The sequence below is a fragment of the Bactrocera neohumeralis genome, chromosome 4 (genome assembly GCF_024586455.1).
Source record: "Bactrocera neohumeralis isolate Rockhampton chromosome 4, APGP_CSIRO_Bneo_wtdbg2-racon-allhic-juicebox.fasta_v2, whole genome shotgun sequence".
In the NCBI taxonomy this organism is placed as follows: domain Eukaryota; kingdom Metazoa; phylum Arthropoda; class Insecta; order Diptera; family Tephritidae; genus Bactrocera; species Bactrocera neohumeralis.
In genome coordinates this window covers 20,370,964-20,382,291 of record NC_065921.1, presented here as the reverse complement: position 1 = coordinate 20,382,291, position 11,328 = coordinate 20,370,964, and the positions used below count along the sequence as shown (strand labels likewise).

Genomic DNA, 11,328 nt, shown 5'->3' with positions numbered 1-11,328 from the left:
TTGACTTTATACCGCATATAGCGGCCAATATGAGAGTTATAGTAATGAAAATGCGACAGCGTTAGTACTTTATGAAACCCAGGGAACATTTTTTTCGTATGTGGCATGTTAATAGTTATGGTATTGACAAAAGTAGATAAAATCGGGTCGACACTAAAGTCATTACTTTATATAAAATTTTGTTAACATCTGAAGGAATTTCCCGGTCTTTCGTCTTTGCAAGTTGTAAGAGTATAAAATTTTCGGCTACACCCGAGCTTAGTTCTGCATTACTTGTTTTCGTGATAATTTTATGCAAAATAGTTTTTCTCACCGCCTGACAGCTTTTTTTTTGGAGGTCCTCTTGGAGAACAGCAACGGTTCGTGGGAATACACAATTTTTTAAAATGAATCACCGTTTACTAAAGTACATTAAATTATCTGAATGTGCATATAATTATTATATTTTTTAAATAAAATACACCTTTGAAAAAAAAAAACACAATGAAATGCTTTTTTCGTGACATGCAAGTGGATATAACCCCTTAATTTCGTTGGTATAGTAGCAAGCTGCTTTATGAATTGGTATAGTTGATACGAAACATAAATTTCGTACAAAAAAATATTGAAAAGCGTTGCAAACATGCATAAATATTTATATTTATACTTACATATATATTTATTTATATAATTTGTGTCTTCAAAACTGATTTATTCAAATGAGCTTTCAATTTAAATATTATACCCAACCTTTTTTTAATTCTTTAGAATTCTTCGAAGCACATTACCGTTACTTTTGCCGCACTTTCAATCATAAAAGCACTAAAACTATATGTGAGCACCAATTTTTTATTAGAATTTTCTCCACACTGCGTGCATGAAATTTCACTTTAATAACACTTAAGCACTCTATCACATGCGCGTATAAATCTCTAAATATTTCTGACACCCAAATTACTTGAAATTCTTTCTAAATCACCTTAGAAAGGTTTCACTACCACTTGTTTGTTGTTCTTTTCACCAGCTACAACCGCGGTGCTTAGCTTTTGAAACGCGCACACACGCCGCCACTAACGAGCAGTCTTCAGCGCGAACGAGTGCTTCTACCACAAAGAACCACAAAGAATGAATGTTACGATGGAAGAAAGCCAAAATATCAGACCAAACGCGTCAAACGACAGAATCCAACTGATCTTGCAGCTTGCCGCTGATGCTGATGCCCACCGCTGCGGCGTGGCTGGTGTGTTTGGTGTCTGCTAATTGTGCGTTACGCCAACCTGTTGCTGAGGAAATGCCATAAGTAGCAATCTAAGCAACTATGTTGTTGCACTAGCAAGAACAACAACGCCAACAGCTCAGCAACATGTTTCACCAATGTGCGGCGCCGCGTACTGAGAGTTTTCAGCTGAATGCCGTTGTTGGCGTGTCTAAGGAGAAGTTTGTGTGTGTGCTGCCACTTAATGTAATGAGTTGAAGATGCGCCCAAAGCTGCGCCTCTCAATTCTTTTCAACTCGCCTGCAAATGGGCATGTGCTCAACTGATTATAACAGGTGTTGCATGTCCAAAAAGCATACAATTGCGATTATGAAATTTTCGTTGCAATCACTATCTCGTTGTGTTGCAATGCGCGCTTGCTGTGAATAAGGTGTCGTTCAAATACAATGCACGTATAAATAAATAAGTAAATTAGCAGTAACCGAATTGCAGATACTTGTGTTTATTTTTAATGGTGGGAACTTTCAAGTACACGGAGAAAAATTATGGAATAGATTTGAATCTATTGAATATTTTACGAAAATTGTTTATAGAATATAATATTACGAATTTGTTTGAACAGGTCTTCCAAGTCAGCAACAAAGCTATGTTTAATTATTGAGCAGATTGAATTGTATCATCTCAATGAAATTTTCCACAGAAGTTCTTATATTCCATAGTTAGACATAACCTCAAAACCGCGCCGTTATCTTTGCTTTCTCCAGACTGGATAAGGAAACGAAACAAATGGATCTGGTATTGAACGAGGTCAAGACAAAAAAATCTTCTGTCATCATACAAATTGGCGCTGCACTCGCGTAGATAATTTCATCTATCTTGTAACCAGCATTGAAAGCAGCAACAATATCAGCCTCGAAATCCAACGCCGAATAACTCTTGCCAACAAATGCTACTTCGGACTAAGTAGGCAATTGAGAGATCTCTCGATAAGCAAAGGCCAAACTTCATGCTATATGGTGCAGAGGAATGGACAATGACATCATCGCGAACAACACTGGGGAGAGATGTTTCTCCATCTCACTTTAACTCGCCTTTAAACGGATGTGTGAGACCGAAAGTCGTAAGCTGCTTGAGACATATATGTAAATAATCGTTTCTGGCCGTTCCCGAGTGAATGGAGTTCAGAGAACTTTCCTCATTTGCGTGAACTTCTCCACATGACTCCAACTCGGCTATAACCGCGTAGGCCATGTCTACGCCAGTAAAGAAGAAGAACATCAAAAGCACTTTATAACTGTCGAAAAATTCATACATTATAAAATTCTTCTGGTATCACAAAGGGCGTTCTAGATCGATGTTATTCAGACACTGAAATTGATAAATTGTTCTCTTAAAACAGGAAAATCAGTTCCAGCAAAGCAATGCTCCGTATCAAAAATTGAGTTGAGTTTTCTAGGTATTATTTGCTCTGGAAAAACTTTTAGTGACCAAGCGTCCGACAAACATTCTGAAAGTATGCTGTAAAACATTTGGAAGATCACTAATATGAATAATAGCCATCGATGACAACTATTTTGAATAATTTTATTGAATTTAGCCAAAAGTTTTTAAAGCAATCAGAACTTGTTTGCTTGCCTGCTATTTTTAAAAAGTTCTGTTTTATTATTATTAAAAGTTTTAGGTAATTTGCGGTATTTTTTGTAGACGTGTGGTTTTCAATGAGGCAAAACTTTTTTCGGCGTCGTTGTTTTTGACAACTGTAACTTAATTTATACTCAGTTTGGTTTGCCATTTCATAATGAACAAGCCGAACGACCATCAAGGGCCTTGCGCGTTCGCTGAATGGGCGCAATAAAAGATGGTCACCGATCTTTTTATAAAAATTATCTATCCACAAGCCATTGGTGAGACGTAGTTAGATACCCAAAAGGTCACTGTTTAATGTGATTTATGGGCAGAGAGAATCATTAGTCCATATTTCTTCAAAAATGAAACCAGCCTTAATATTATAGTCAATGTGGAGCTCTTAGCTTTAGTTTCGGCACTGAAAATATTTTATATTGATTCATAAAAAGTATGTATATATTTATAATGTTTTTTTTACTTTCTAGATAATCACTTAGTTTCTTACTTTTTAAAGTCACCACCTAACAAAGAAGATTTTGAAGCAGTAGCTAACCCCTGTCCGTTTTGTGTTCATATCTTCTTACCCCATAATTCGCCAACGAAAGCTCTTTAAGCTATTCTCTAAATTGAAAGTATACTTCGATTATAGCAAAAGTCCGGTTTGCTGCATTCAAAATATTTATAGTAGTGCTTTAGTGGTTTCGAGAATTTTCCAATTTTTTGTTACTTAAGAGTTTTGAAGAGTTTCGTTAGAAAGATTTCTTTTTTTTCTTATTTGGTATTTTTTTTTTGTTAATCATGAAAGATTCTCAATAGTAGTTCTCCAGTTGATTTTTTGCACTTACAGACTGCTAAAGAGAGTATACTCCTACATATGGAGAATACACATGATAAATTCTCCCAAAAACTCAATCGCATGCAAACTTAAGCAAAAATTATCCAAATCGCTCCAATCATCACTTCTGTATTACTCTCAAGTAAGTTTATTTTATTTGAACAGTTTTACTTGTATAAATATTGTATTAAAAATTTGAAAACTATTTTATTGCATCAAAATCTGTTTTAAAGTTCGATTGTGTGTTTATTCTTAAATAATATTTAAATTTTTTTAAGTTTTAAAAAATTAAAAATATAATTTTTGTTCTATCTTTCAGTTCCAAACAACATGCCAATCGAAAAGTAAAGCGGTAAGTGCTACTATTTATGTATAAAATTTATATTCCAATAGCAATTGATTAAAAAAAACTATTTTTTTAAATGTATACAAATTCATTAATTGAATGAATTATAATATCTCATTGATTCAACCATTATTATAAAGCCTCTGATATATGTATGTAGTTAAATTGTTTCTCATGTGATGCCACATTTATTTACATGAAAGAGAGAAAAAGAGAGTTTATTAAATTTCGATTTCACATTTATCCGCGCATCATCAGTACTTCACGGCATTCTTCACTCGTCCACAAGTACTATGAACTTCTCATTCATCATTGCACCACGCAATGCCAGCTGCTTAAGAACCTTTATAGCTACAACGTGCTTGAGCTTAACTTGATTGCGTATAATTGCACTTTCTCCTCGCTATTGATATTCTAAATAATTTTTTCATTCATATGGTAATTTAATTTTTCTTGGCAGCGCCGCACATTAATAACAAGATAAAAGCAAGAAATGTGGAAGGTAAATGCAAATGAGTAGATCTTCTTCGGTTTTATTAATGTGTGGACATAATTCTTTCGAAATATGCACAGTTGTGAGGAAGAAAATAGAATGAATGAAAATTGTATCGAAAAAGCTTTTGTTACCTAAAATATTTGAGTATTATTGTAAAATACAGTAGAAGCTTCTAAAAATTTTGGTAATCTTCAATAGTAAGCCTTTATATTTACAGCTAAAATAATAAATAATTTAATATACACTTAGAAATCAACTTTCCACAAACATTGATAGTAAGCACATAATTTTGTCTAAAGCCTTTTACGACAAAACTTTAATCACAAAAGGTTCCTATTAGAACTGAATTCTGATCGTTCAGTTCAGATGATAGCTATTGGCAATAGTGATCTGATCTAAATAATTTCTTAAGAGATTGCATTACTGCCTTAGGCAATAAGTCATGCCAAATTTTGTGAAGGTATCTCATGAAATATATACACTTTATTCCGGTCGTTTAAGTTGTATGACAGCTATATGCAACAGTCGTCCGATATTAACGATTGCGACAAATGAGCAGCTTCTTGGGGAGAAAAGGAAGCACGAAGCATTTAAGATGAACATCTCCAAAACTGAGGAAATAGTTCACGTATATACAGACGGAAATGGTGAAATCGACTTATGTACCTCATCATGGTATTCATTTATATATAGTATATATACATATATACATTTTATGGTACATATATCCGACGTTTTCTCCGGGTATTACAAATTTCGTGGCAAACTTAATAAGCCCTGCTCAGGGTTTATCAAACATAATACCTTCAGCTCATGTCTAATGTTATCAAAAAAGACCTCACTTCGACAATTTATTTTGAAAGCAAGCAAAAGTGAATCGAAGTTCTCCCTTTCAGGTTGTATTAAACAGGAATTTGTGGTAATAAAAAAGTTTTCTATAGATAATTTGATACAATGTGATGGGTTCTGGGCCAATCTGCGGAATCAGCATTTCAAGAGGGCCTTTACAGGAGACGAAAATTCTATGAACTGCTGTTGCATCAAACTATATAATACATCATTCTGAAGTTTATGCTTTTTACTTTTACAAATAAATTTAATTTTCCTAAGCAATGAGCAAAGATGAGAACAGTGAGATACTTTTTCTCTTTTCTATTAATTGGAAAATATTTTGGGACTCTAGATTGTACTTTAAATCAAAAAAACGAATTTTCAAAAGTTATAGGTTGGTATATCTATTAATCTTTCCACATGTCGGATGAAAACAAGGTCATTCTGCAAATATTTTTTTCAATATTTCTTTATACATATATGGGGTTTGCTTTTCTTTTTTAAAGCCTAACAATAAGTTATAAAATCTTAAATCGATTTAAAAACTAGACAACCTCAAGCTAGTGATTGAGCTGTTTTGGTGATACGTTGCTCTTCAGCACGCAGGCATATTTCTTCTTTTTAGACGTGATTATTTAATTGCAGGAATATACTAAAGCATTAGCCAATGGGCTTGGGTGATCTCGGAGTTTAGATATATATTTCACTCTGCTGTCTTCTACTTCTTTCTTCACCATAGGAATACCAAGGTCTTCACGGATATTTTCATTACGCATGTATCATGGCGAACAATCTTATTATTATCTGTTGGAAGAACAGATATATTGTTGTATCGATTTGGGTCTAAAACACTGCCCTGTGGTACACCAGCTCTTATCTGTCAATCATCAGATATAGGAGATTTCCTACATTAACCATAAATTGACTATTTTTTAAATAAGACTCCAATGTTTTATAGAATTCTAAAGGTAGAATACGCTTGAGCCATGTCTAGAAATATAGCTGAACAGTACTCTCTGTGATAGCAATTCTATTTACTTGCTCTATCGTGCTATAGTTTCCACGAAACTCGAATTGGTGCGTTGGTATTATATTGATTTCGTGGAGAAAAGGAAACATTTGCGATAGTAACACTTTTTCAAATATTTTGGAAAGACAGGGTAGAATTTTGATTGATCTTTATCAAGACGGCTATGTTAAGTCTTTCTCAGGTTTACCTATCAGGATAATCTGCGACTTTTTCCATGAAATTTCATATACATTGCATTGAAGGGCAAAGTGAGCACCTCTACAGCAATATTTGGCAACTCAATTAGCATTTTTGGGGTAATAATAACATATCCTGGCGAATTTTATGGTTTAAGTTCTGTTATAATTGTAATAATTTCCGAAGGTGAAGTCTTAAAACACTCGAGCGAGTCAATATCTGTGTTGAGTAAGATTGACAGTTTAAAGTTGTTTTTTGGGCAATTGGGTTCAATTGCCTTTTCTAGTTGATCTGCAAAACAATTACCCTTTTCCTTATCACTAATAAAACGATGTTTTTTGTTGTAATGAAGAGTAATTTCCTTGTACTTCCAAGGCTAATGTCTTCAACTAGTGAAGATTTGCGTATGATTATGACTCAAAAATTTTTTTCTGAGCCATATTTTAATGACCGGCACTGTAGACGTGCCACAGACTTGCTGCGGCAGCTTTTGTTGCAAAAAGAAATTCATTACCGCATACTTTTAGGCGTTTGAAAAGGTCAATATTGAAAAAGTTCAAACTTTCAAGTAACGCTGCTGTCAGCTTTAAACTATATTTTAGAAAATTCATGCTTTCTTAAATGATTTACAAACTCAGTACTACATTTATACTTCTGACTCGACTATCGTTCTTTTTATACACACTGATGGCCAAAAAAACCTGTATGACTGGCAATATATGTACATAAATTTCCCATATCACCTCTAGAAAATATTTTTTGGAAAACTTTTCACTACACAAAAGTCAACAATCATTCAAATGTGATTGTCTAAAATTTTAAATAAAATTTTTTTTGTCATTTAGTTGAACAAAATTTCGAATAATTTTAGTTTTTTGCAAAAATATCAATACATAAATACCAAAAATATAAAACAACAACAAAAAGCAGCCATTTGCGAAACTGCGCAAATGAAGCCCAATCGCAAGGACCCCATAGCGCCGGTGTGCCCGAAAACGACATCCACGATCGGCACAATAACCGCCGCCGCATTTGCAGTCGACGCGCCGAAGCATGATGACGAATTGCGTAATTTGCGCGAGAATGTCACATTTATCGGCTGGATGGGCATCATTGCCTCGACGACGCTGCTGCTGTGCACGGGACTGACCATGCAGTGGCATCACGATGTGGTGCGCTATCTGCTGCTGGTGCTACGCAGATCCACCGAAATGGAACGCTCACGCGCCATGTTGCGACGGGGTGAGTGATTGTGCTACTCCAATAATTCAAACTGAACTTAATTTCAATATTAATTTGTTGAATTTCGTTCAAAGTTGTATTGACGGTCAGCGTCAGCGCTTATTTCCTCTCCGCCATCAATGTTCTTATGAATATGTTTTTGCTCACCGGCGTGGCGAAGGTCAGTCGCTTTTCACCATTTTGTACTTTCGGAAATTAAATTTTATTATACTGTGAATTTGTAGCTGAACCACAAGCTTATGCTGCCTTGGCTGCTATTTCATGGCTTCATATTTGGCCTATTCGCCCATATCGCCTTGTACATAACCGTCTCCAGCTTGCTGATAGACCTCAGAATCTTCGTTTTGCTGCTCGCCTCCTTTTCAATGATCATAAGTAGAAAGTTAAAGTATCTTTTGGGCCACTTTTATCAAATAATCGATATTTATTTGCAGTGATTTTCGTCAAAATAACCTATGAAGTATTCAATCTTTGCAAAACCATACGAAGAAACCGGTTGACGAATGAGCAGAATTTTTTAAATGAGGAAGGTAATAAAAATAGTTATCTGATTTTACAGTCAGAGGCTTAAAAAACGAAATAAGAGTTCGAGCACAATAACCACTTCAAAACAATGCTTGAAATATTAAAATTATGTCTGTACTGCTTTAGAATACACTTTTAAATTAGACATTTAACATATCATTTCTAAAATAAACTAAATTCACAAATCAATCTTAAAGAAATTTATTTTTTAACTAAAATATGACTGAATTGTTCGACATTTTTTGTATTCTTTGCAACGGTCTTCAAACATTTCGATACCCATTCGATAATGCGAATTGAGTGGACTACTTTTTTCAGGCACTTTTTAGACCTAGGAAGACGCAAATACAGTTTTGAAAATTGAGAAAGGTCACTGGGAGCCGAATCTGGTAAAGACGGTTGCTGAGCAATAACTCTCGCGTCGTTTTTTGCCAAAAACTCAGTCACAATTATGAAAGGAGGTGACGATGCATTCAATTATTTCGGTAAGAGTATAGCGTTGTCATGCTTCCTACCCAAACTAATAACCAAAATACGTTTGAGTCAATTCATAAGAGAAGTTGTGATTCTCTGCTAACTCTCTAATGGCAACACGACGATAGTCAAGCACGGTTTGTTTAACTTTTTCGATGTTATCGCCATTAACAGAGGACTCACATGAAGCACGTTTTCGATGACTTCACGACCTTCTTTGAATACTTTGTGTCACTCAAATACTTGTAATAGCGATAAAGTAGACTTTCCAAAACCTTAATGCAATATTGTCAACGATTTCCTAGTTGTGATTCAACGGAAATCCAAATTTCAAGCCAACTGACTATAATATTTGTCCTCCAAGGTAAATATCGTCAGACAATTTTTTCGCGCCGTAAATAAATAGTTGCTAAGAATATGTTAATGAAGGATTTAACAATTCGATTCAAATTTAGTCTTGAGTATAGTCACAAATCTGACGTAAAAGTTCCGTTTTTCATATTGCTTCAGATAGTCACAGTCCTTAAAATCACCGTCGCCAGTACGGCATCAGTGATAAAGGTGATGGTGAGGGTTAGCCTTTTTATATCCAATGTCAACGTAATTTTTTTACACACTCAAAGTTTTAGAAAAGCTTAAATAAGAGAGAGTTTATTCCTTTATTAACACTCCTAGAAAAAAAAGTGAAAGTTAGGTCATTCTAGAGCTAAATGCTGGTCCAACCTCTTGCACACAGTTTTTTTTTATATATTTTAATGGAGTTGGAATTGAAATATGTCCCAAATCACTGAATACATATTGTCTGTAAAATATTGATGCTGTATATAATGCCTGTGCCTAAACTAAAATTATAATCAAAATCAGGGGTGTTTTGAAAATGTCATATCAGTACACATGGTATGCCTTCAAAATAACCAAATTTGTGGATATATATTAAAAATTATTATTTATTCAAAATAAGTTGAATTCAATCGAATATTTAGAACGATCAACCAACGTCCGCATATATTTTGTATGTCATTTATAGGAATGTTCGTCTGCACCTCGATTTCGGCTGCTAAATGGCTGGTATATCATCATAAAACGATTCCCTGTTGTTGGTTTTAAGTTTTAGAAATAGAAAAAAGACACATGGTGATAGTTCAGATGAATACGGATAATAAGAAAAATTAATTTATTCATCAAAAAAACGTCCACTCTTTTTGATTAGACAAAGACCTTTCTTTTACCCAACTCTTCAGTTAAAATTCTCCAAATCCTTTGAAACAAAATCGATGCCATTATTTTTTACCACTATATTACAATTTTCGAATGTGGCTAAATCTGGCTTCTAGATAACTCTCTCTCTGATCGCACTTTAAATCCTCACAACCAGTTTTAAATCATGCAGACCACATATGTATGTATAAACATAAGTTCGATTTACATATTCAACACTAGTTCTAAACAATTCGTGTGTCTTATCGAATTTTAATTCACTCAAAACGGTTTCCCCGGAGCGGTCGTTTGAGTTTGCTGAATAGTCAGAAGTCACACGACGATAAATCAGTCAAATATGGTGGCTGCGGCATCATAAAAAAAATTTCGCGAAAAACTCATGAAGAATCAATGCAATATGCAACGGTGCTTTATCGTGCTACAAAAACCTAAAGTTATCGGCCTCTTTTTACGAATAGCTTCACACAAACGACGCACAGCACTCCAAGCGTACTACTTGTTGGTTTGGGCGATCGAAAAGAATTCGGAGTACACCATACCTCGATAATCGAAGAAAACTGTCAACATAACTTTACTCTTTGACCAGCTTTAACGTGTTTTCTTCGGATTTGGGTCACCTCTGGCACGATATTCGGCCGACTGACCTGACCGTCTGTTTCCGGGTCGCAAGCATAGATCCAAGACTCATCGTCAGTAATACAAGGTGTGTTCCAAAGTAAACAAGATTTAAAAACAAAAAAAAAAAAAAAAAAACAGAGCAAATGGTTTCTTTGGCAAAATCAATTTATTTTATTCAAAATAGTCTCCTTCTGCTTCAATACAGCTTTTTGCACGGTCCAAAAGTAAGTGGGACGAGTGTTTTAGCTCGTTGGCCGGTAGGGCCGCCAGTATGCCGGTGCAAGCCTTTTGAATGGCCTACATGTCTACATAACGCTTTCCTTTCATGGGCAAATGCATTTTTCCCGAAAAGGAAGAAGTCGCACGGTGCTATATCAGGTGAACACGGGGAGTGGTTAATGGTTAAAATGTGATTTTTGGTCAAATAATCGTCCTTCGTTTTTGGTCGTCAGTCAATTTGTGCGGAACAAATCGTGCACACACCTTTCGTAAGCCCAAATGTCAAAATGCGATAAATCGATGTTTTGGTTTTGATTATTTTGATGTGGCGCTTGGCGCGAATGTCACTGACAGTCATGTCATACCAACCTAGATAAATAATACTTCGACGAATGGGTTTTTGCGCGAAATTTAAATTAAAGAGTCTTACTATTTTTCGCCCACAGTGTATATTTGATCTTTGTGGGCAATTGTACACTTTTTCGTTTATTGAAAT

General features: G+C 34.9%; 1 protein-coding gene across 1 annotated transcript; it reads left to right on the top strand.

Moving 5' to 3' along the window:
• The first annotated feature begins 7,319 nt into the window (after positions 1-7,319).
• LOC126754985 (uncharacterized) lies at positions 7,320-8,445 on the top strand. Its single transcript, XM_050467225.1, has 4 exons — positions 7,320-7,778; positions 7,853-7,938; positions 8,003-8,153; positions 8,213-8,445. Exons 1-4 carry the CDS (start codon positions 7,487-7,489, stop codon positions 8,347-8,349), a joined length of 666 nt encoding a protein of 221 aa, XP_050323182.1. The 5' UTR covers positions 7,320-7,486; the 3' UTR covers positions 8,350-8,445.
• Positions 8,446-11,328: the final 2,883 nt, after the last annotated feature.